The sequence below is a fragment of the Salvelinus namaycush genome, chromosome 37, assembly GCF_016432855.1.
Source record: "Salvelinus namaycush isolate Seneca chromosome 37, SaNama_1.0, whole genome shotgun sequence".
NCBI lineage: Eukaryota > Metazoa > Chordata > Actinopteri > Salmoniformes > Salmonidae > Salvelinus > Salvelinus namaycush.
Window position 1 is genome coordinate 26,792,283 of NC_052343.1, and position 26,240 is coordinate 26,818,522.

The following is a 26,240-nucleotide window of genomic DNA, read 5'->3' on the forward strand; positions in this document are numbered from 1 at the left end:
TCTAGGAGGAAAAGGGGGGAGAGACAGAAAATTGTATTACGTATGCAAGAGTTACTCAGAGAGAGTTAACCGTGCCTCCATGGCTCTCATTCAGACCCAGCACTATACTGTAGCAGCCATCCTCTCCCCTCTATCTTATCCTCCCTTCGTCCCTCTTTCTCCTTTATCATACATCCTTCTTCACTCTCCATCTCTCGCTCCTCTCCATCCCCCTCTCTCCATCTCTCGCTCCTCTCCATCCCCCTCTCTCCATCTCTCGCTCCTCTCCATCCCCCTCTCTCCTTTGTCCATCCCTCTCTCCATCCAGCTCTCTATCCCTCTCCTCTCTCTCTATCCTCCCTACATCCCTCTGCTGTTACACAGAAATATCACCACTCAGACATTCACAAAAATTACAAGTTCAATATTTAATGTCCTTGGCAATTCAAATCCAAAGGTCATAATTCTTTGTAAAAGCAGACATTTTACATGATCAACGTAGCAGCGATCAGTGGGTTTCTGTTGGATTATATTAAAATATTCATATTAAATTAATCTTATTACAATTATAAAATCATCTATGTAGACGCAAAGTAAGAAAAGATTGGTTGAGATGCAGTTACCCTGATGGAAGTAAAAGACACAACAAATCATTGTTGCGTCTTTTACTTCCGGTTTTGTACACCAGCTTCAAAAAGCTGAAAATACAATATTTTGGTTATTGAAAATATATTTTACGGCGGTTTAGATGGTACAATGATTCTCTACACAAAACCAGGAATGATTGCTTGTTTGGTTACAAACTGAAATTAGGCAAACTATTTGAATTTCAGCAACCAGGAAATGGTGGAGCGATTTCTGCATATTGCACCTTTAAATGTAAAACTATGGAGACTGTGAGGTGTGGAAATGTGGGTTCTGTGCTTTGTAAAATAGCACCTCCATACCTAAACAAACACACACCTACATCTCACCGAAGATTGACCAAACACAGTGTCTCATAAAACCCATCCCCAGTCATCCCCATGCTACACAGGTGTAGCCTATTTATAGGCAGTCGCCCAAAATTCACCCCCTTCCCCACCTTCAGCTCCCCCACCCCCTCAAAAACCCTCGCCCCCTCCCGGTCCTTCACCTTGGCCAGGGTGAGATGGTAGCGTGGGTTGAAGGAGTCCCTGTGCAGCCAGCCCTGCTCTCTGAAGGCCTCCTGTAGGCCAGCATTTAGCTGCTGGAGGTGGGGCTGAGGCTGGGGGCTCAGGTAGAGAACCTTCCCACCAAAGTGCTTCAGTTTCAGGGGTAAGGAGACGGCCACAGTGGGGTTGCGGTCCAGGTAGGCGAAGCGTTGGAGCATCTCCCCAGCGGCAATGACCTCGGCTGGGCCGGAGAGGACCAGGAGACAGAGGTTGACATGGAGGGAGGAGGGGTGCAACCAATGAGGGGCGGATGAGGGGAGGAGGGAGGTGAGCTCCTCCTGAAGGTGCTGGAAGGAGGAGAGGATGGAGGGAGTGTTGGCCCGGAAGGTGATGAAGTGGGTGGGCTTACGTTTGGAAGGCCGGCCTCCACCCCTCTCTGTTCTCTGCTCCACAGGCACAGGCACAGACGGACACTGGGCTAGGTCTGGGCCATTCTCTCCATCCCAGTAATCTTTCCATTCTTCCTCCTTCTCACCTTCCTCCCCCCTGCTCTCGCTTTCTCTCTGGGATAGAGACATCTGGTCTGCTATGACGACTAAAACGGAATTCTTCCCAACTTCCTCTTCCGAGGGTTCTGATTCTCTTCCTTCTTCCTGTTGGTTCAGTGGAGTACTTCCTGTGCCTGGTCTGGTCGACTCAGGCATCTGAATACTTGTCTTGCTCTGATTTCTTTCTTCCAAGTGTCCGTTTTCAACATCCTGTTTTATCAGGGATTCTTCTCCCTCCTCTGTAGTGATGACGCCATCTTGTTCTTCTCTTGATTCACGGTGGTCGTTTTTTTGGTCTTGTTGTTCAACATCTTGTGTCCCTGTCCCTGCCAACAAGCAGATTTTGAAGCTTAACCAAACATTATGACAAAAACATGTTATAGACTAACAAAGTGAAGTAGAACAATATGTTAATCCAGGTTCTAGAGCTGTGGAAATCCCTCCCTTCCTCCCTCCCCCTCTCTCCCTACCGCCCCTCCCTCCCTCCCCCTCTCTACCTCCCTCCCTCTCTCCTTACATTCCTCGCACTCTCTCCCTACCTTCCTCACCCTCTCTCCCTACCTTCCTCGCCCTCTCTCCCTCACCCTCCCTCGCTCTCCCTCGCCTTCTCTCCTTCCTTCCCTCCCTTCCTCGCCCTCTCTCCCTACCTTTCTCCCCTCCCTCCCTCGCCCTCTCTCCCTACCTTCCTCCTTCGCCCTCTCGCCTTCCTTTCCCTCGCCCTCTCTTCCTCCCTCGCCCTCCTTTTCCTCTCCCTACCTTTCTCCCCTCCCTACTTTTCTCCCCTCCATCCCTCTCCCTCTCTACCTTCCTCCCTCCCTCCCTCCCTCCCTCCCTCGCCCTCTCGCCTTCCTTTCCCTCGCCCTCTCTCCCTACCTTCCACCCTCCCTCGCCGCCTCCTCGCCCTCTCTCCCTACCTTCCTCCCTCGCCCACCTTCCTCCCTCGCCCTCTCGCCTTCCTTTCCCTCGCCCTCTCTCCCTACCTTCCTCCCTCGCCCTCTCGCCTTCCTTTCCCTCGCCCTCTCTCCCTACCGTCCACCCTTCCTCGCCCTCTCTTACCCTGCTCCTCCTCCTGCCCAAAGGGGGGCGCCAGACACTGTCCAGTGGATCCAAACACCCTGTCAGTCCTGTTGTTGCGGTCCCAGACTCTACGCCCTCTATGGGTGAAGTACTGAATCCTGTGTCTGGGCAGGGCTAGCTCAGAGGAGTAGTCACAATCGCAGGGGTCGGTGTCCCAGTTGAACTCAGAGAAGGGCCGCTCCAGCACCCCAAGGAAGCGGTCCACGTACCCCACCACAAAGTCCGCCGGCTCCACTGACGGGTCCCACAGAATCCGAGAGATGACATCATCGGCTGTACGCATGCGGGGCTTCTTGGTTGATCCTGAGGGGAGAAACACTTTGTTAGTTTGTTATACTTAGTTTGCAGTAAACAGGTATTTTAGTGGGTTCTCATATGTTCAGTTAGATTTAATGGAGGGAAATTGTACCTTTTCCCTCTGTGTCTTTTGGCTGGTTTGTTTTATTCCCTATTGCTTTCTTCTTGAGTTTTCCCTCTTTTTCTCCCTCCTTCCTGTTTTCCTGGTCTATAACAGCCTCTGGGTCGTCTAATGTTGGAGTGCTGAGAAAGAGGGATTGTATTCATCACTCTGGTCAATGTAAGAGCTAACCTGTTAGTTCTTCCTCCTACTGATAGGACATTCACCTTCAGATGGATGTATTTTAAGAAGTTTATCTAGATGTCTAAACAGATACATTCATTTAACTCTGCTATTCTACCTCTTCACTTTCTTATCCTATGGAATTAACTACCTATCTATTATATTTCTACTGTGCTACATGACTTGATTCCCACTTGGTTCAGAGGCTCTGTTTGCTGTGAGGGCAGACAGAGCCAATACCACAGATGCTGCTTCTCACAGGAGGAAAAACAATATATTCTTCTGAAGATTCCACTGTCGCCAGGCAGAAGGATTAGCGATGAGAGGGAGGACTCTGAGATTCTGAGGGCCATCTGTTTAGGGCTGGCAGCTATATGCTTTGAAGATTTCTGTCTTTCAGTCTTATTTAGTTGTTCAAGTGGTTAGAAGTCTGAAATATACTGAACATTGAGTAAATATTAGCCCCTAACACCTGGGCATTTTCAGTTGTTCTAGGGCTGCACAAACATTATGCATCAGACAATTTAATTAATGTTTGTTAAACATTGCATGAATGTTAAAGGCATGTTTAGACATCCCAGTTTTATTTGATTTTTATTTCACCTTTATTTAACCAGGTAGGCTAGTTGAGAACAAGTTCTCATTTACAACTGCGACCTGGCCAAGATAAAGCAAAGCAGTGCGACACAAACAACAACACAGAGTTACACATGGAATAAACAAGCGTACAGTCAATAACACAATAGAAAAAAAGAAAGTCTATATACAGTGTGGCGTGAGGAGGTAGGCAATAAATAGGCCATAGTAGCGAAGTAATTACAATTTAGCAGATTAACACTGTAGTGATAAATGAGCAGATGATGATGTGCAAGTAGAGATACTGGTGTGCAAAAGAGCAGAAAAGTAAATAAAAACAATATGGGGATGAGATAGGTAGATTGGGTGGGCTATTTACAGATGGACTATGTACAGCTGCAGCGATCGGTTAGCTGCTCAGATAGCTGATGTTTAAAGTTAGTGAGGGAAATATAAGTCTCCATCATGGCACCATCAAAAGTTGAAATGCAATGTTACTTAGCCATTGCCCTGTCATAGTTTCTGGTATATAACATAATTTTCTTACAGGTCGGTGGTGATCGTGTTAGCTACAGACCTGTGAGATCGACGACACCTGTTTCCAAAACGACACTTTCCCAACAGGAAGAACTGACAGACACCTGCTCCCTCCTCCTGGCCTGGTACATCAGAGAGGGGGGGGGGGGGGGGGGCAGTTATTTAGCAGCATGCCTCACCCAAAGTCAGTTACAAAACAACATATAATATCTGTATGGCCTTATATAATATCTGTATGGTAGTTTGTCCTTCCCAGTGTTCTCTGTGTTATCAGTGTCCTTGGATTTACCTAGTTTTACATTGAGAACACATTTTAAATTCCCGTGTATTGGTCAAGACCAGTGTGTATATACTGTAAAGTAGGGGACTGAGCCCAGTAAACTAGATTAGTTCATGGGCTCATGGAGAGATTGGAGCAGTCAGGGAGAATGACATCACTCAACAAGGTCATGATGACCCCGAAATGAGCCCCAGACACGCAACTTGCCAGACCAGCCAACCTGACCAAGTCTTTACTGAACTGAAGGAGCTGAGAGAGATGGTGGTGGAACAGAGAGTGGAGCTGAGGAACATGGTGGTGGAACAGAGAGTGGAGCTGAGGAACATGGTGGTGGTGGAACAGAGAGTGGAGCTGAGGAACGGAGAGTGGAGCTGAGGAACATGGTGGTGGAACAAAGAGTGGAGCTGAGGAACATGGGGGCCAGAGTGACAGCTAGTGAGAGCCAGGTGAAGGAGCTGAAAGGAGAGGTAGAGGAGCTGCAGAAAGAGGTGGTGAACCAGAGAGTGGAGCTGAGTCACTAAGACTGAACTGCACTTCCACAAGAACAAGGTGGAGCCAATGCAGGTAAGAAAAATTGATTAGCTAATATTTAAATTGAACAGACAATGAACAAAATAGCATATTGTTCTGTATGTTATTGCAGTCTCTGAAATAAATATTAAAGAGCTGAAAAGATAATATAGAATTTGTATTTATTTATCATTCTAACAGTTTAAGGATCTACAGCTCTCAAAATATGTTCTCTGTTTTTGTTCTTTTTAATTCCAGGCCAAGCAGCAGAACTTTCAGCCATGCAGGCCAGGGACAGCCAGTGAGAATGAGAACTCAGGTACAGTATTCAAAGAGCTTAATGATGACAGATCATTGAAGAGTTCATATTTGCTCTGAAATGTCTCTCTAGCCCAGGAGGCCAGACTGAGTGCCAGTGAGAGAGGTGGAGGAGCTGAAGAAGGAGAATGCAGGTTAGAAAACACACAAATGTAGTCACTGCGCGACATTCACATTTTCTTCACAGGTGTAGGATTACTGTGTATACTATATCATATAATGTGAAATAACATACATGAAACTGTATTCACAGACAGGCAAAAAAGTGTCATTCTACGCTGCTTTGACTTACTCTGGGAGGATAGGACCCTTCAATGCTGACGTCCCACTGGTCTACAGTAAAGTCTTCCCCAACAAATCGGAAAGGCCTACAACTCACTTACAGGTAATAGCTACAACTACCGACCTACCTACATGTATGGACATGAGAGTACATTCTGGGCCAGCTAATGTTACTGAGTGCTGATGAAAATTGTTGATCTCTTCCTGTTTCGGTTTCTGCTCTGGTGCAGATATAAGTGATAAAAGTCGACTAAATCAGATTCACTGCCAGTGATGCCCCTAGCCCAGGAGACATTGGTGTTTACATATACAAGAATGACAAGAGAATCATGTTTAATTATGCACACAGTCCTTGTGGAAATGGTAGATTTGTGGTAAATGCAGTGACTCTAGAGCTGCAGGTGGGTGTGGTCTACATGAGTCTCCCCTCAGGCAGGGGGCTGTATGATGATTCAGATAACCTCAATGTCAACAGTGGCTTCCTGCTCTTCCCTATGTGAGGGGAATCATTTCAAATCATAGGCCCAATAAAACAATGTAACTGTCACGCCCTGACCTTAGCGAGCCTTTTAATGTCTCTATTTGGTTTGGTCAAGGTGTGATTTGGGTGGGCATTCTATGTTCTTTATTTCTAGGTTTTGTATTTCTTTGTTTCTGTCCAAGTGTGGTTCCCAATCAGAGGCAGCTGTCTATCGTTGTCTCTGATTGGGGATCATACTTCTGTGTGGGATCTTGTTCTTTGTTTGTGTGCAGGTAGTTTGCACGACGAAGCTGTTCGGTCATGATATTCTTTATTGTTTTGTTTTTTCTAAAGTTTCACTTCGTTAATAAAATATGTGGAACTCAAAGAACGCTGCGCCTTGGTCTCATCCTTCCGACGACACCCGTTACAGTAACTACCAATGAAAACTCTTAATACAATTATATTTCTAAAAACTGATGGGGGTGATATCTAATCTAAATCACATACCACCACACCTTGAATGATGTCATAGTTGAGGATTTAATGAGCCTGTTGTTGTGCAACTTCTGATTAGGACAACCAGAACTCATTATGTCAGGGGTGTCAAACTCATTCCATGGAGGACCTAGTGTCTGCTGGTTTTTGGTTTTTCCTTTCAATTAATACCTAGACAACAGGGTTGTTAATTCATCAACAAGGGAGGAGTGAAAACCTGCAAACACTCGTTCCTCCGTGGAACGAGTTTGACAAGTGCATTATTGCCTTTCCATTCATAAATCTCCCAACGTATTAGCTGTCACTGATTTCCCAACATGAATGTTACACAGTATATGACACACATCTGCAGTATTACTGGTGTGTAAGGCACATATGTTGTCCTTACAGGAGGGGTTTCCCATAAGAAGTATGATAGTGCATAAAACATTGCACGTGTAATTCCATCCATTCTTGGCACTGACAACATTTGGACTGGACTGACTTGGCTTGCAACCTAATGACACTAGAGGGGGTACACAGACAGTTTGGTTGGATTCTCCCTTTCCCAAAAGTAGGAGTAGGAAGAACCCAGCCCTAGACACTGACCTAGGTTAGTTCTGTGTTTTCCTTAGAAGTTAGCGACAGTGAGCTGATACTCTGTGCTTCAGAACAACTTCTACCAGGAGCTTTCAGAGAGAGTGGAGGGGTAACAAGTGGGAAAAACACTGCTTTCTCCCAAATATCAAATCAAATGTTATTAGTCCCGTGCTTGGTAAACAACAGGTGTAGACTAACAGTGAAATGTTTACTTACGGGCCCTTCCCAACAATGCAGGGAAAGAAAATAGAGAAATAATAGACAGGTAATAATACAAGCAGATCTCAGAGAGATCATACTGTCTGATGAATACACTGTTAGATTCTGGGTTAAACTTGGAACATTGTTATACTCAGAAGTATAGTATCTGAGGAGTGATAGAGACTGGTTTTAACATCAGAAGTTAATGGTTATCTGTAGGAGCCAGATGGCTTTGGAATGTGCTGGGTGGACAGGAGGAAGTCACAGGATTGCTATAGGGGATATGGGTGGAGATCTTTGGATTAGGCATCAAGGGGGCTGAGGTCAGGTCAGATCCCCTTAAGGGAGAAACAATGGTTTGTCACTATCACTTCGTCTCCCTGTCGAACCATAAAATATGTAAGGATTAGAGAGAAGGAGGAGTGCCTAAATTGGAGTATATATACTTGTGTTGGTGGAATCATGTTTTGTCTGATGCAGCTGTATTGATCCTCTGGGAAGAAATAAACTTGGATAAGCTTTCATGGTGTCCGTTGATTTATTTACTCTGAGAATTAGAACCTAACAACACAAATCAAATCAAATTTTATTGGTCACATACACATGGTTAGCAGATGTTATTGCGAGTGTAGCTTAAGATACAATCAGTGTGGAATTTCTGTGGAACATATCGTTACTCAGGCAAACCCAGACTTCCTTTACAGAAGATGAGGATGGGGTGAACACCAGTGGAGGCTGGTGGGAGGAGCTATAGGAGGATGGTTACATTGACAGGGCTGGAACGATATCAAGCACATCGCACATATGAAAACCACGTTTGACTCCGTTCCATGTATTCCATTCAAGCCATTACAATGAGCCCGCCCTCATATAGTTCCTCCCACCAGCCTCGACTGGTGAACACCCAACTTCCTCGGTACCTCGATATTAAAAACGGTCCTTCATAATTTGATCATACCTTGATAAACTTCAGTGTTGTGTAATTATCAAAATATGAACATTCTCTTTCAGCGTCATTTCTGCTCTGCCTCTAAAGAAGCGTATATGCCCTAGTTAGGCCTACATCTCATATGTGTACACATACCAGCAGTGCACACAGAATCCAACTGAATGACAAAACATTACCTGCCGTCACCTGAAGTCCATCTTGGCTGGGACTGGCTGGGACCTCTGTCTTTGGCCCCTCTGTAGCTCGATGCTCCTGTGCTCTCCTGTTCTCCAGGTTCTCAGCTGAGTCCAAAGGCACACCTGTCTCCTCTGACGCCATAGTCAATCAACCTGTGGGTGTAAAAGATTATTATACAAAAGTGTTAACTCTGTTTCTCACTGTTAACATAGCAATACAAGCACAACCAGTTAATAAATCAATCAATTAAGCAATAATTGATTTTGTAAATATAGTAGCTATATATTTAGAAGTAAGTTGTGCTAAAGTAGCTATAGTAGCTACCTAAGCTAAGGAAAACTGAGAGAGGTAGCCTTCCCTAACGAGGATGTAGCTACAACACACCCAAGAGTCAAGTTAACAAGTTATACAATGCCACCAAAATGTTAAACATTAATAAAACGATAATGTAGTACTGTATAATATATGGATTATGATACATTGTTGTTGTTAGTTACCTGAATGTACACCCTCTGACTTACAAACAGATATATAACAGATTCTGTCTGAAAACTACCGTAAATGTGCACTTTAACCTTTGGTATGTTTGTACTGAGGGGGCTTGTGGGAAATGTAGGTCTATGTACCTCAGTGATGAGAACAGGCTTTCTTCTCTTCGTTTAAATAATTATTCAAATCCTCAAAACAATTGATACTATAATATTTTCTATACTAGGCCGTTTATAAATTGACGATAGTTTGTTATAATTTCTTACCGAAGAGAGTATACCAAAACTGTGCGTCATCTGTGCGGTCCTCCTGGATCCAAAGCGCGTGACTCCCCTCATCACATGACGACTACCACTAACCTGGAGAGCGAGCGTACCAGAGCAGTGAAAAAGTATAAACAAAGGCTAATACAGCAACAAGACTACTTTTGTGAATTAACTAGAAATTAGAACTTGCGTGTGCATTGGCGACTTATTTCCCATGCTTTTAAGAAAAATGTTCATGATCTATTTTCGAGACATTTGTTAGTGCTGTGCTAGGGGTTAGCGTGTCAGTAATGTCCTTTTGTGATGTTTTGATGCAATCTGATCGCCTGTAATTTGTTGCAGTGATTGTCCACGCTGCTTTAATCAAGGTAAGTGTGCTTGACTTATAGGTTTCCATTTTGAAAGGTTGTAGGAAACTTTCCCCAGCAATTCAATTTGAGTACACAGAAAGGTAAAACATCATCAATGTTTACACTGAATCCAAAGACAAAGCATTGACAATAACACACCTCTGATCACCAGTCATCTCTTCCCGGGCCAGGTGTTGGCCGTTCTCTCCCGGGCCAGGTGCTGGCCGTTCTGCCGCTATAGGCCAGGCAAAACAAATTGTCGACCTCCTATACCCCCGCCAAACTAGAATGGTCAAAGTAAACAAAATTACGTTAAAAATCCATTTACATATTCATTTTCCAGACGTTGAAATTAGGTTTATTTTAGGTTAGAAATTAAAAGTGAAAAGACGTCTTCGGTGGAGTACATTAGAGTAAAGTAGGGTACAATGCAGTATACTATACTGTGCTCTGCTGTATTGTACTGTATGCTACTTTTCTTTACTGACCAAACTTGTGAAACATAGATGTCTATGATTGGTACAGATTTGGTCTGGTAAAATGTTTGGGTCCGGACCGGATCTAATCTGAACCAATTGTAGATGTCTATGTTTGGGCCAAATATAGGCTGGTCTGGACCATATGTCCATGGAGGTTGAAATCAAGCCTGGACCAGACCAAATATAGATGTCTATGTTTGGTTCAGATTTGTTTTGGTCCATGGATGTTGAAATCAAGGCTGGTTCTAAAAAAATTTTTTTTAAAGATGCTGGTCCGAACAGCAACCAAAGAAGACGCTCAAAAGACATTGGCCCGTGCTTACTGAGGTGTAGCCTACAGTTTAGGCCCCCATTACATTTTAAGAATGCCCATCCATGTGGTAGGCCTACCTTTTGTAAAACAGGCAATTGCATTGGCTTTATTAATCCTGATTCCTGTGACTAATCATTTTGTTTCCTTAAGCTCTGAATATCAACTACCCAAGTTTATCAGAAGTTGTCCTGAGCCTATATGCAATGAGAATCAATGTGTTTACAGAGCGGGAAATGCAGAAGTATTTTATTTTTCGCTATGATCATCAAAAATGTATGGATACAAACATGAAGCCACTGATTATCATGACAATTTAGCTCACTTGGTGAAACTAGACAGTAAGTAGGCTTGGGTGGTATCCAGATTGTCACAACTTTGTATGGTACCGTGTGGCTCAGTTGGTAGAGCATGGTATTTGCAACGCCAGGGTTGTGGGTTTGATTCCCACGGGGGGACCAGTATGAACAAATATGAACATATATGCACTCACTACTGCAAGTTGCTCTAGATTTATTTTATTATTTAACTAGGCAAGTCAGTTAAGAACAAATTCTTATTTACAATGACGGCCAAACCTGGATGACGCTGGGCCAATTGTGCACCGCCCTATGGGACTCCCAATCACGGCCGGTTGTGATACAGCCTGAAATCGAACCAAGGTCTGTAGTGACGCCTCTAGCACTGAGATGCAGTGCCATAGACCACTCGGGAGCGTCTGCACAAAAAAAAAGTTTTTATAAATACCAACCTTGTGCCATTCCAGGAAATTTGGTAATAGCGGCATTGAACACCGGGGGTGCTTTTTTCAAACCACACTGATACACTGAAATCCGAAGGTTAGCGTGTTGTTGGTACTTCTTGGTCAGTTTAGCTTTGAAAATGCCGCCCTCGTCAATCTGCCACCGTCAATCTGCCACCGCCTAATACAGTCTAATGGGTGGGCCGGCCCTGTTCTCTCCCCCTTCAGATGAATGCTCTGGTAGCTCTCTGTCATTTCTGTGAGCTCCATGGCCCCCGGACCCTGTTCTGCACCGAGGCTCTGCACCCCCCATCCCCCACACCCTCCCAGGCTGGTGCACCCATACCCGGGGACAGGGAGTCGGACAGAGAGGGAGAAGGACTCACCATGAGGGCAAACAGCTCAGCTACACAGAGAGGAGACATGTGCGAGGTGAGTGGGAGATGTGTGTGAGATGAGTGAACGGCTGAACGGACAGAATAGAAATGACATTGACTCATTTGTTTTGTCTAATAACTATTCTTTCTGGCCATCTCGTTTTCTCTCCCTCTTCCCCTCACTCTCTCTTACTCACTCACTCTCTCTCTCATTCACTTCCTGTCTCTCTCCATCTCTTTGTCAGGGCTGCCGGTCTCTCCCAGCGTCTCACCCTGGCTTTGTCAGTGTGGACAGTGAGACAGGCATCCGGTTTCTCAGCCACCAACACCCCAGACAACCCCAGCTCTTCAGTGTGGTCCGCCAGGCCTGCGTACGCAGCCTCAGCTGTGAGGTAACCACCTGTGTGTTCGTGTGTATGTGTGAGCGTGCGTGTTGCCATTTTTCTGTTTGTCAATACACAAGCCTTTAGTTAAGGGCGGCAGGTAACCTAGCGGTTAGAGCATTAGGGCAGTAACGAAAAGGTCACTGGTTCCAATACCCAAGCCGACAAGGTGAAAAATCTGTCAATGTGCCCTTGAGCAAGGCATTTAACCCTCATTTTCTACAGGGGTGCTGTACTATGGTTGACCCTATAAAACAAGACATTTCACTGCAGCTATCCGGTGTATGTGACAATATATATCAGGGGTCTACAACCTTTTCTAGCGTGAGAGCTACTTAAAAAATTAAATAAAAATTCTAGCTTTCAAATAGGCACATTCTTCTTCTCTCCCCTGGAACTCTTCCCCGGGTCCTTTGTGTACAATAGAAAGTTGTGCACTGTGTTTTCTGTCAATATACCTGGTAAAATAATGGTTAAACAACTCTAAGGGGGGCCCTATAAAATATTTTATATACAGTTGAAGTCGGAAGTTTACATACACTTAGGTTGGAGTCATTAAAACTCATTTTTCAACCACGCCAAAACGATAGTTTTTTAAACAAGAAATTTGTGGAAAGTCGGTTAGTACATCTACTTTGTGCATGACACAAGTAATTTTTCCAACAATTGTTTACAGACAGATTATTTCACTTATAATTCACTGTATCACAATTCCAGTGCGTCAGAAGTTTACATACACTAAATTGACTGTGCCTTTAAACAGCTTGGAAAATTCCAGAAAATGATGTCATGGCTTTAGAAGCTTCTGATAGGCTAATTGACATAATTTGAGTCAATTGGAGGTGTACCTGTGGATGTATTTCAAGGCCTACCTTCAAACTCAGTGCCTCTTAGCTTGACATCATGGGAAAATCAAAAGAAATCAGCCAAGACCTCAGAAATAAATGGTAGACCTCCACAAGTCTGGTTCATCCTTGGGAGCAATTTCCAAACACCTGACGGTACCACGTTCATCTGTACAAACAATAGTGCGCAAGTATAAACACCATGGGACCATGCAGTAGTCATACCGCTCAGGAAGGAGATATGTTCTGTCTCCTAGAGATTAACATACTTTGGTGCGAAAATTGCAAATCAATCCCAGAACAACAGCATAGAGCCTTGTGAAGATGCTGGAGGAAACAGGTACAAAAGTATCTATATCCACAGTAAAACGAGTCCTATATCGACATAACCTGAAAGACCGCTCAGCAAGGAAGAAGCCACTGCTCCAAAACCGGCATAAAACCAGACTACGGTTTACAACTGCATATGGGTACAAAGATCATACTTTTTGGAGAAATGTCCTCTGGTCTGATTAAACACAAATAGAACTGTTTGGCCATAATATCCATTGTTATGTTTAGAGGAAAAAGGTGGAGGCTTGCAAGCCAAAGAACACCATCCTAACCGTGAAGCACGGGGGTGGCAGCATCATGTTGTGGGGGTGCTTTGCTGCAGGAGGGACTGGTGCACTTCACAAAATAAATGGCATCATGGAGGCAGGAAAATTATGTGAAAATATTGAAGCAAAATCTCAAGACATCCGTCAGGAAGTTAAAGCTTGGTCGCAGATGGGTCTTCCAAATGGACAATGACCCCAAGCATACTTCCAAAGTTGTGGCAAAATGGCTTAAGGACAACAAAGTCAAGGTATTGGAGTGGCCATCACAAAGCCCTGACCTCGATCCTATAGAAAAATTGTGGGCAGAACTGAAGAAGCGTGTGCGAGCAAGGAGGCCTACAATCCTGACTCAGTTACACCAGCTCTGTCAGGTGGAATGGGCCAAAATTCACCCAACTTATTGTGGGAATCTTGTGGAATGCTACCTGAAACGTTTGACACAAGTTAAACAATTTAAAGGCAATGCTACCAAATACTAATTGAGTGTATGTAAACTTCTGACCCACTGGGAATGTGATGAAAGAAATAAAATCTGAAATAAATCATTCTCTCTACTATTATTCTGACATTTCACATTCTTAATATAAAGTGGTGATTCTAACTGACCTTAGACATGGAATTTTTACTAGGATTAAATGTCAGGAATTGTGAAAAACTGAGTTTAAATGTATTTGGCTAAGGTGTATGTAAACTTCCGACTTCAACTGTATATTCCCAAATTATGGTCTCAGTTTGAATTTTCACTCTGAAAATTACAATTGTTCATAGAGAAACAATGAAATTGGATGTGCTGAGCCCATGTCAATGCTTAAATCACAGCAGAAGACAATTTTTGGGGGGGTCTGGAAGAAAACAAAAAACAAATTATTTTGGAGTGTAGTTCCACTTTGCGCCTCTGGCCCTTTTAATCGTGCATCTAGGGAGTGAGGGATGTGCCGGTCTAGCGATGGTTCTGTGCTGCTGCTGCTCATTTCATGGTAAAGTTTGCAAATAACCAAATAATAGATACAAATGATATACTTACTCATGATATACTTCTGCCAGGTAAGCCTACTTTGCAGTTAACATTTAATTGAGAAGGTTTTGTGGGAAGTGTTACTATCAACCCACGAGATGGTTATCACATCAACTGGCTACACGCGGAGTGATGAACAAATGTGTGCCCCACACAGACAGACAGGTGCAATATTGCTGGAAATTCATTGGCAGCTATTGGGTGTGGCTTTTTAAGCCAACTAGGCATAACATTTACTTTTTAAGCCAACAGAGCATAACATTTACTTTTTAAGCCAACAGAGCATAACATTTACTTTTTAAGCCAAAAGGTATAACATTTACTGTTTGGGCCACCAGCCACTGTGGCAGGTAGATAAAAAAAATCTACCAGCCACTCAGAATTTTTACCAGACAAAATATTTTTCCCCCGCTAACATTACACCAACAAAACACTCAAAAAGAGAGCGCGCAACAGGACACTGTACTGTCTACACTCAGTTTGTTGTTTACATAAAAAAAAATAAAAAAAACGATTTTAATCCGAACTAAAGTTTTGTTACTAAGGATTCCACAACGCGGTTAGCCTTTACGGCTGGGACTGCAAGTTTGTGTTCCTTTTTTTGTTGTTGCGTGGATTACGCGAGTGCTAGCTGGCTGTATTACAGACACCTGTCGTCGTCGTGGGAAAGACTCATTGTAATCTTTTCGTAAAACAACTGGTTGCAGTATAGAGCCAATCTGGATACCAAGCAGATCCTGAGGGAAATCGACGAGTACCAACAGCTTTACGCTATGGAGGAACAACATACCCCTTCGTGGAAAGATCCTACCACACAAAATAACTTTAACCCGACAAAAAAAGAAAAACAGATTAATCTACAGACACGGACGATTTACTTATCATTGAGGTAGAGGCTAGTGCTCTGGCTGGAATCCATGCAACAATGGAAAAGTTGTGTGAGGCGGTAGCAGGGCTGAGGGGGAGTTTGGAGTTCAGCCAGAGTGAAATTCTCAAGCTCCAAAGAGAAAACAAGACACTCACAGCCAAGGTAAAAATACACGATTCCAACATGGATTGTCTACTCAGGGAAAACAGGGCGATGAAGGAGACTCTACTAGACATACAAAGTCGTAGCATACGTGAAAATAAAAAAAAAATCTGGATTCCTGAGGACGCATCCAATAATCCAGAGGGCGCGATCAGAGAATTAATGTAATTGAAACTTCCTATAGAGACTAAACAAGGTGGCTTTCCACCGAGTACACAGACTTGGAGCTCGGAGCGACAAGACCAAGGGTCCCCGACCGATCATCGCAAAATTTGAACACTACCAACAAAAGGAGCTGATCAAAAGCAGAGGAAGGGAGCTTAACTTCTCTAGGATAGGGGGCAGCATTTTCACGTTTGGATGAAAAGCATACCCAAATTCAACTGCCAGCTACTCATCCCCAGAAGATAAGATATGCATATTATTAGTAGATTTGGATAGAAAACACTCTGAAGTTGTTAAAACTGTTTGAATCATGTCTGTGAGTATAACAGAACTTATTTAGCAGGCGATACCCCGAGGACAAACCATTCAGATTTTTTTATTTTGAGGTCACTCTCTTTTCAATGTGTTTTCTTTGGGAATACAGATTTCTAATTGACCTTCTTGCAGTTCCTACCGCTTCCACTGGATGTCAACAGTCTTTAGAAATTGGTTGAGGTTTTTTCCTTTGTGTAATGAAGAAGTACGCCATCTTGAACGGGGGGTCACTGGAAGTGTCCTGTTAGTTAGAGGCGCGTGACCAGAAAGCTAGCTACAATTTGTTTTAATCCTGTATTGAACACAGATCATCCCGTCTTCAATTTTATCGATTATTTACGTTAAAAAATACCTAAAGTTGTATTACAAAAGTAGTTTGAAATGTTTTGACAAAGTTTACAGGTAACTTTTGAGATATTTTGTAGTCACGTTTCACAAGTTGGAACCTGTTTTTTTCTGGATCAAACGCGCCAAATAAATGGACATTTTGGATATATATCAACGGAATTAATCTAACAAAAGGACCATTTGTGATGTTTATGGGACATATTGGAGTGACAACAACAGAAGTTCATCAAAGGTAAGGCATGAATTATATTCTTATTTCTGCGTTTTGTGTCGCGTCTGCAGGGTTGAAATAGGCTTCTCTCTCTTTGTTTACTATGGTGCTAACACAGATAATAGCATCGTTTGCTTTTGCCGAAAAGCCTATTTGAATTCTGACATGTTGGCTGGATTCATAACCAGTGTAGCTTTAATTTGGTGTCTTTCATGTGTGATTTAATGAAAGTTTGATTTTTATAGTAATTGATTTGAATTTGGCGCTCTGCATTTTCTCTCGCTTTTGGCCAAGTGAGACAGTAGCGTCCCGCCTAAACTCCGATTTATGGATAGAAATATGAACTTTACCGAACAAAACATACATGTATTGTGTAACATGAAGTCCTATGAGTGTCATCTGATGAAGATCATCAAAGGTTAGTGATTAATTTTATCTCTATTTCTGCTTTTTGTTACTCCTCTCTTTGGCTGGAAAATGGCTGTGTTTTTCTGTGGCTATGTACTGACCTAACATAATCGCAAGGTGTGCTTTCGCCGTAAATCCTTTTTGAAATCAGACATGTTGGTTGGATTCACAACAAGTGTAGCTTTAATTTGGTGACTTTCATGTGTGATTTTATGAAAGTTTGATTTTTATAGTAATTGAATTGAATTTGGCGCTCTGCATTTTTACTGGCTTTTGGCCAAGTGGGACGTTAGCGTCCCACATATCCCAGAGAAGTTAAAGGGACCAAATTCGGTCTCAATGACCAATTTCCAAAGGAGATAAACGAACATCGTAAGAGACTGTATCGGTACAAAGACAACAAAGGATGGATGGTAGGCATGCCTTTATCATTGTGGACAAACTCTTTATAGATGGACAGCTATTCCGAGACAGCTCCATCACACCGTGGCTGTACTAAATTCTACAGGGACTTCAGGTTACGAAAAAAAAGAAGGTATGGGAACTGTTTAAAATATCTGAACATTATGAAGTGGATATGAACACACACGTACTCAACTACATGCTTTCTTACACATACGGACTTATACATACACACACACCTGATCTCGCTCTCTTCTCTCACTCTCTTTTCTCTTCTCTTCTCTCTCTCTGTTGTCGAGAACTGTTTTATAATTTAATGTGTTTTATTGTTTGTCTATCCATTTTATGTATTTGTCTACAAGTTTATATATGTTTACAACAAGCAAGGGGAAGATATCAAAATAGGGGCATTGGGGAATAATAACATATTGTACGGAATACATTTGTACTGTAGTGAAGCCGTCTCTAGAGTAATGCAAGGTCTCTTTCATGATCATGTGAAACGTCAATTGCTATGGAAATGCTGGGATGTGTTTTTCAATTATGTTAAAGGTAATTATGATGCAACTATGATGTGGATACGATATGGATTACAATTATGAATATTAAGGATATACGCACTACATGTTACACACATAGACACTCAAACATGCAAATTGGCAGAGTTATTATTTATTTGGACATCACACATTATAGTCTTACTCTTATACAGACATCATGCACACTCTCATTATATCATATCCAATATCATACACATCAACCTACTCAGATTTGTTACACACATAATTTGTCTCAATTTTCTAACATCTGTGGCATTGGCTCGCTCACAGGCAAACAGGCAAGGGAATAAACAAAATATTGCTAGAACCTATTTCTTGAATTCTAAATATCAGACATTTGAAAGCTCTAGTTTTGACCTTCATAATACCTAGATAGCAATAGAAATGATACTACAGAGATACAAAATAAGTTAGAGGAAAAACAAAAAGAACTTGAGGAACTTATTCAAGAAGGATCTAATGTAATCTATTACAAAAATAAAGCAATGGATGGAATATGGAGAAAAATGCACAAAATTCTTCCTGAATCTCCAATACAGGAACGCTAACAAAAATAATTTACAGAAACTCGTTACTGAAGACGGAGTCATCTATGATTCTCCAAATGATATTTTAAAAGAGGAAGCTAATTATTTTAAGCAGATGTTCTCTTTTCCGTCTCATCGTCTCCCACTGAATGAAGATTACGGTAAGGAATTCTTTCCAAATAATATAAAACATGGAAAATTAACAAATGGACAGAAAGATTAGTGCGAAGGCCAAATTACAGAGGAAGAACTTTTTGAGGCTATTAAATCCTTTCAGTCTGGAAAAACCCAAGGGCTTGATGGCATACCGGTAGAGGTATATCAAGTATTTTTTTATATACTAAAAGCTCCATTGTTAGATTGTTTTAACTACTCCTATACAAATGGTAGTCTGTCAGGTACTCAGCAGGAAGGTCTGATTTCTCTATTATTCATACAAGACCCAGATGGCAAATATAAAGACTCGGTCTATCTAAGAAAACTGGAGGCCCCTTACACTTCAATGTTGTGATGCAAAAATACTAGCAAAATGCATAGCACTCAGAATTAAAAGGGTTTTACCAGGTATTGTTCATCCTGATCAGACAGTTTTTTTACATGGACGATACATTGGAGATAATATACGATAACTACTAGAAATAATAGAACATCATGAAACATATAAGAAGCCAGGAATGGTATTTATAGCGGATTTTGAAAAGGCATTTGATAAAGTAAGACTGAATTTTATTTATAAATGCCTGGATTTTTTCAATTTCGGTAATTTTCTTATAAAATGGGTAAAAATAATGTATAGCAACCCCAGGTGTAAAATAGTAAATAACGGCTACTTCTCAGAGTTTTGAATTGTCAAGAGGAGTTAAACAAGGGTGTCCGCTGTCACCATATCTATTCGGTATGTCCATCGAAATGCTAGCTATTAAAATCAGATCCAATAACAACATTAGAGGATTAGAAATCCAATGCTTAAAAACAAAGGTGTCCATGTATGCCGATGACTCAAGTTTTATGTTAAGTCCGCAAGCTAGATCCCTGCAATGTCTCATTAAAGATAACTTTTCTCTACTCTCTGGACTAAAACCTAATTATGATAAGTGTACAATATTACGTATTGGATCCTTAAAAAATACAACTTTTACATTACCTTGCAGCTTACCTATAAAATGGGCTGATGGTGAAGTAGACATACTCCGTCAATACTTATTTTCCACCATAATTTGCAAATAAATTAATTAAAAATCCTACAATGTGATTTTCTGGACAGGCCTCTCATCTTTTTACGTGGGAGAACTTGCACAATTGGTGGCTGACTAAATACTTTTTTGCCCCACTGTACATGTAATAGTGCCAGCCATGTACACAAACATATAAAGTAGGCATTGCTGTTATGATTTCAGTTGTCCTTGATGTCTTTTGTTTTAAATGTATTATTTTTATTTTTTTAAATTTGCATTGTTGTTTGCTGTTTTCTTCTGTCTTTTCCTTTTGTCTCTTTAGTTCATTCTCTTGGTTGTTGGTGCATTGGGGGGTTCTTGGGGGTGGGGAATGGAATTAATTGTTGTTTTTTTCCCCCGGGGGGGCGACTGTGGGAGGGGTCTCGAATGGTTGAGAGACAGCTATTGGGGAACTGTGGGGGGGATCTTGGCGGGATCGGGTTTCACAAGATTGTGATCATGAAAAAGGAAACTATGACATATTTTATATCACTATCATGCACACGCACCCTCACACATAAGGATGGCTCTGTGGCGGAAAGACTGATACATATTTGATAGTGTCTTGATGCTGTAGTGTTTGTCCTTCATGTTCTAATACGTTAATGTTACCCCTTGTGTTTTTTGTAATAAATAATTATAAAAATTTTAAAACACTCAAACAGATGACATGCTTTTTAATGTTTGTAAAGCAATAAATGTATTACTAGTAAGAAGCAATTCAATTGTTTAATTTCATTATTTTAACCAAAATATCACAGATGAGACAAAAATGTTCACCTGCACATTTAGGGTAACTTGACTTTAGGCCCTGGTGACTACCGTAATTGCTGGACTATTAAGCGCACCTGAATATAAGCCGTACCCACTGAATTTTTTACAAATATGTATTTTGTACATAAATAAACCGCACATGTCTATAAGCCGCAAGTGCCTACCGGTACATTGAAACAAATGAACTTTACACAGCCTTTAAACGAAACACGGCTTGTAACAAAAATAAATAGGCTTTTAAACGAAACACGGCTTGTAACAAAAATAAATAGGCTTTAACGAAACACGGCTTGTAACAAAAATAAAAAATAAATAGCAGTAAACAGTAGCCTACCAAGAAAGTCAAACTTCATTGCGGTGGCGATTGTTATGGCTTTCAGTCGGATCTGCACAGTTCCAACGTCTTATCATCGACTCATTAAGGCCAAGCTCCCGTGCAGCAGCTCTATTTCCTTTTCCAACAGCCATATCGATCGCCTTCAACTTGAAAGCTGCATCATATGCATTTCTCTGTGTCTTTGCCATGATGAGGGTGACAAAATGACTACCGTAATCAGAATGATGGCAAGTTTGAGCACGCTCGATTTACGTCACATTATGTGACGGTGCTCAGTTTTTTGGCGGCATGAATCTTGTGAAAAAAATAAAATAATAAATTAGCCGCGTCATTGTATAAACCGCGAGGTTCATAGCGTGGGAAAAAAGTAGCGGCTTATAGTCCGGAAATTACGGTAACCAGAGGTGGGATAATGTCAATGTTGCGTTGATTAGATAGTAGCTGGGAGCTTGCAGTGCCTGAGTCTACTTGAGATTTGTTTGCGGTGGAAAATTGCATGTACTTTCAGAATTGTTTGGCGTGCTACTCATTGGTGGGCTGCGAGCTACTGCGTGATCTACCTGTTGGAGACCCCTGATAGATAGATAGATAGATAGATATCACAGGAGGTTGGTGGCACCTTAATTGGGGAGAACGGGCTTGTGGTAATGACGGGAGCGGAGTCAGTGGAATGGTATCAAATACATCAAACATGATTTCCAGGTGTTTGATGCCATTCCATTTGCTCTGTTCCTAATGTCTGTTCTCCCCTCAGTACCCTCCCTCTCTCATCTGCCTCTCTCCCTCCCTGCCTCTCTAGGTGTGTCCAGGTCGTGAGGGTCCTATCTTCTTTGGGGATGAGCAGCATGGTTTTGTGTTCTCTCACACATTCTTCATCAAGGACAGCCTGGCCCGGGGCTTCCAGCGGTGGTACAGTATCGTCATGGTAGCCATGGACAGGATCTACCTCATCAACTCCTGGCCCTTCCTGCTGCGCCACCTCAGACTCACTATACAGAGTCTACAGAGCACAGCACTGAAGGTAAGGACACACACACAGACTAACACACCATGTTAAATGTATGGGACATAGATATATACACACACATTAAAACATGCTTACTATTCATAACGTGAACATTAAACATAAGACAAATAAACATGAATACTAACTCTTACTACCAGACAGAATAGGGGGGCCATGTTTGACTTCTCTCCCTCTAATTTCTCCCCCCTCCCCCTATCCTCTACAGGTGTTTGACAGTGAGCAGTGTGTGTGTCCTCAGAGGGCGGTGAGGATGAACAGTGTGTTCTCTCCTGCTGTCTTCCCCCACCAGAGGAGTGGTAACGCGGCCCGCTCCCTGCCCTCCCTCACCCAGCACACCAACCTCTGGGCCAGCCTACACTCCTCCTTCAGCTGGTGAGACAGCTAACTGTCGCTAACGATCACTAAGGTTACTAATCTAAACAATAGCAGACATACAGTCAACATCAGGGGTAGTCGTACAGTGTTCTATCTGTCTATCCCAGTTGTTTGATACACTCTCTTGTGTTTTCTCCTCTACTGCAGGTTACTGAAGGCCTGTGGTAGTCGTCTGACAGAGAAGCTGCTGGAGGGAGCTCCCACAGAGGACACACTGGTTCTTATAGAGAGACAGACAGGTACACACGGGTGCTCATAGAGAGACAGACAGGTACACACTGGTTCTTATAGAGAGACAGACAGGTGCGCACGGGTGCTCATAGAGAGACAGACAGGTGCACACGGGTGCTCATAGAGAGACAGACAGGTGCGCACGGGTGCTCATAGAGAGACAGACAGGTACGCACGGGGGCTCATAGAGAGACAGACAGGTACGCACGGGGGCTCATAGAGAGACAGACAGGTACGCACGGGTGCTCATAGAGAGACAGACAGGTACGCACTGGTGCTCATAGAGAGACAGACAGGTATGGGCTGGTGCTCATAGAGAGACAGACAGGTCGCCCGAATGTTAAACGGTTAGACAGGTACACGCTGGTGCTCATAGAGAGACAGACAGGCAGACAGACAGGATAACTCTAGAGGTGGGAGACACCGTGAGACCAGTTTAACACTAGTCAGAGAGACATATTACCCCATATGGCTCAAGTTAAAAGAAGTAAATAAAAAGGGTGTAATCTGATATCTGGGTAAAGCATTCCTGACAGCATTATCATGAGAAGTCATGCGTTTGCCCAGTGTGTCAGAGTTGAACAGGAGTCCGTGTTTACAGTAAACGTGTGATTAACACGGTTAGACCATGAGGACAGAGAGCTACAATGTGATTCACTCAACCATATCACACAAATTCCATTCTGATTACCATTTTTGGGACAAAAATGTTTCCATTGCTCCCCCCTGTTCAGCTCTGATATTGAAAGTCGCTATGACACTTGAATACTTCCAATCAGGAAAATAGTTGCAATTGTTACTTTGTTCACTATCCTGGCTAAATCAATTTAAATAAAATAACAGTATATATACAGTATATATCTTGGGATAAGTCCCGATATTGGGTGTTTTGTATGTCTTTTTAACAATGTCCTGTTGTCTTCTCAGAGCAAGAGGAGGAAATGAGTTGCTGGGAAGGAGCAGACGGGGGCGGAGCTAGACCCCAGTGCCACCAATCGGAGAGCGAGCTGTACAGAGACTTCTTGTTTGACGAGGGGATAGCAGAGGGGTATCCTGGTCCAAAGTTCAGGTCCTTGAGACATTTAAGACAGGTAAACATTGGTGTGCCTTTCTCCCTACCACATCATGAACACTTTCATTTCTAGCACATCATACGCCATACTTAATTCTGTTAACCACTTGGTTTCAAAAGAAACAACTTTGTGAACCAATTGGTTATAGAGGGAAACCAATATCCTCTTATTTTGTGAATGCATTTCTTGTCTGTTTCCTTGTGATGATATCTGTTATCTGATTGGTACACAGGTGCTCGGGACCACTGATTTCCGCCAGCTAGCATGGCACGTGCTCATGGGAAATCAGGTCATATTGAGAGGGGCTGACCCATGGCTCATCCATTCAGCATTCACCATGTTGAAGGTCAGCCAATCAAAAGTTTACTCATCGTATCCCCCTTTAAAGAATATTCCTCCTAACATTCATCGCTAATCACATGGTTTGGTATATATCCCATCAGGCCTTGCTCCCGGTGGGCTGTGTCCGCTCTGTGACGTACAGCGCCCAGTATGAGGAAGCATACCGATGTAACTTCCTGGGCCTCAGCCCTGACGTGCCCATCCCCACACACGTCAGCTCCTCAGGTACACAAACCCAGAATACATCACTGTGGTTACTGCTTTATTTGAAGGTCTGCTTATAATCACTATTACGTATGATAGTAATATGCTAATAATAAAATACTGTATGATAATGATATTAGTTATAAGTGCGAACAGAACAAATAACAAATAAAAGGTTTTCATAAGGTTTCGAATCCTAAAATATCCATAAAATATGTCCATCTTGCTGTGTCCCTTCCCAGAGTTCTCAGTGTTGGTGGATGTGGTCAGTGTGGAGAGGGGCTCTCTGTACTCTGCTGCTTGTGGTGAAGACATCCTCTCACTCTACCAGTTCAACATCAGCAGTACCAACTCACAGCCTACAGATAAAGGTGAGGATATACCCCATCTGGACAATATACTGTATACATCATCAACATGAAGGTATACATTATACATGTCTTCTTCAAGGCATCTCTAGTTGTTAACAATCATGGCAAAGGTCAAAGAGATGCAATTAGTCGTGTGAAATTTCCCTCCATTAACTTTCCAGTTTCAATCTATTGACCTGCATCTCTCGTGCTCTCTCCCTGTCTCTCTTCACCCCTGTCTCTCTTCACCCCTGTCTCTCTTCACCCCTATCACCCCCCCTCCCTTGCTCTTTATTCCTCTCTCTCTTCCCCCCACCCCTCTCTCAGGTCCCACGTTGTTGAATAAGATCGAGGTGGCGTTGTCCAATGAGAACCTGTCAGTGGACGTGGTCTCTCACTGTCTGCTGTGTCTGAAGGAGGAGTGGATGAAGTGAGTAACAACAACCCCTCTGATAAGCAGGGAATTTCCCTAAACTTTGACGTTTCATTTCTTTGGCTTTTTCTAAACAGAGGTATGTAGGTATGCAACTGTAGATAGTGGCATTAAAGAGTCAAATTAAAGAGTCAAACAAGTCCCCCTATGAAACCCCCCAAAGCCCCAGCCTGGTTACATTGGCTGTGCAGTACAGGATGATGTGGAATGCTTAATGTAGTCCAGAATCATTGGGAAATTCCAATAACTCCTCTCCCTCCCACTTCTATCCATACCCATCCTCCCCTTAACCCCCCCCTCTATCCCTTCAATTCCTTAGTAAAGTGAAGGTGCTGTTTAAGTTCTCCAAGGTAGATGGGCGTGGGAGGGAGGACACCCAGAAGGTGTTGGCCCTGCTGGGTGCCACGGGGCCTGGGGAGGAGGACAACGTCAGGCTGCTCAAGTTCTGGATGACGGGACTCAGCAAGACCTACAAGAGCCATCTGATGACCGCTGTCAGAGGAGGGGAGAGGCCCCTTAGCCAGTGAGAGAGCAGTGGAGGAGAAGATGAGAGGTAGCGGGAGAGACCATACAGCTGGAGTGAAATATACTGTACCTCAGTATAGGAGGCTGGTAGGCGGAGGTATCTTAGGGTGGGCTCATTGTAATGGCTGGAATGGAATAAATGGAAGAGAATCAAACGTGATTTCCATATGTTTGATGTGTTTGACACCGTTCCATTTATACCTTTCCAGCCATTACAATGAGCCCGTCGATTAGCTCCTCCTCCCAGCACCCTCTGCGTGTATCTACTACTGTATTTGGACAGACAGAGAGAAAGGGAAAGAAAACGAGTGTGAATGAGTGAGTAATGACAGATAGACTGACTAAGGGATATGTGTGTGTCCAGGTGCTGACTTGATTAAAAACCATCCTTCACCATAAAGAACAAAAAGCCACTTCATGGGTCAGTTTTAAATTAATAATTTATTCAGATACTAATTACTTATTACGTTTTACATAATGTATCTTTTTTTTTTTTTTTTTTATCAAATGGAATTATTATAGGAACACTATCCACAATTTTATGTCTGACTTATTATAAAAATTTCAATAGTTTGTTAACACATTGTACAGAGATATTCAAATAAAATAACTGCTTGAGCTGAAACTGAAATATTGGTGTGGCATTCATCCTTTTTCCCAACTGGCACCATCTTTTGGAGAATCATTAAATCAAAGAAAGATGGGAGAACAAAAAAGAGTGGAGGGGAAAAAACTTGTGTCCTTTGCCAGTTCCCTCACATGCTTTTTTTTACAATGAGTGGCTGTCAGCCAAGAGACCTCAAGTGGTGTAAAACAACAGTTCTAGGTCTTCGGTGACACGCAAAACCCT

At 42.6% G+C, this 26,240-nt stretch overlaps 2 protein-coding genes across 5 annotated transcripts; one reads left to right on the forward strand and one right to left on the reverse strand.

Annotated features, from left to right (window-relative positions):
- Positions 1-392: 392 nt before the first annotated feature.
- LOC120030824 (leukocyte receptor cluster member 9-like) lies at positions 393-9,528 on the reverse strand. Of its 4 annotated transcripts, none has more exons than XM_038976282.1 (6): positions 9,440-9,528; positions 8,684-8,836; positions 4,471-4,552; positions 3,147-3,277; positions 2,717-3,040; positions 393-1,986 (listed from the first exon to the last, which is right to left on the reverse strand). In XM_038976282.1, the coding sequence occupies exons 2-6, from the start codon at positions 8,823-8,825 to the stop codon at positions 950-952; spliced, it is 1,716 nt and encodes a 571-aa protein (XP_038832210.1). In that variant the 5' UTR covers positions 8,826-8,836; positions 9,440-9,528; the 3' UTR covers positions 393-949. The 4 variants fall into 4 exon arrangements, with proteins under 4 accessions (XP_038832210.1, XP_038832212.1, XP_038832209.1 ...); XM_038976284.1 differs by lacking the exon at positions 9,440-9,528 and adding an exon at positions 9,182-9,272 and having other exon boundaries at positions 393-1,980; XM_038976281.1 differs by lacking the exon at positions 9,440-9,528 and adding an exon at positions 9,182-9,272.
- Positions 9,378-26,015, forward strand: LOC120030825 (folliculin-like). The gene is made up of 13 exons (XM_038976286.1): positions 9,378-9,564; positions 9,782-9,807; positions 11,549-11,752; positions 11,943-12,089; positions 21,630-21,851; positions 22,063-22,229; positions 22,380-22,471; positions 23,391-23,554; positions 23,769-23,882; positions 23,980-24,103; positions 24,325-24,453; positions 24,760-24,862; positions 25,185-26,015. Coding segments are annotated over exons 1-13 (1,701 nt in total). The 5' UTR covers positions 9,378-9,563; the 3' UTR covers positions 25,393-26,015.
- The last annotated feature ends 225 nt before the right edge of the window (positions 26,016-26,240 follow it).

Coding starts and splice junctions, on each gene's coding strand:
- LOC120030824 (XM_038976282.1), bottom strand. CDS start 8,825: ATGGCGTCAGAGGAGACAGGTGTGCCTTTGGACTCAGCTGAGAACCTG. Junction 3,278..4,470: donor AGGTGTCGTCGATCTCACAG/GTCTGTAGCTAA, acceptor CCTCTTTCTCAG/CACTCCAACATTAGACGACC. Junction 3,041..3,146: donor AAAAGACACAGAGGGAAAAG/GTACAATTTCCC, acceptor TTCTCCCCTCAG/GATCAACCAAGAAGCCCCGC.
- LOC120030825 (XM_038976286.1), top strand. Junction 22,230..22,379: donor CTACACTCCTCCTTCAGCTG/GTGAGACAGCTA, acceptor CCTCTACTGCAG/GTTACTGAAGGCCTGTGGTA. Junction 22,472..23,390: donor TCTTATAGAGAGACAGACAG/GTACACACGGGT, acceptor TTGTCTTCTCAG/AGCAAGAGGAGGAAATGAGT.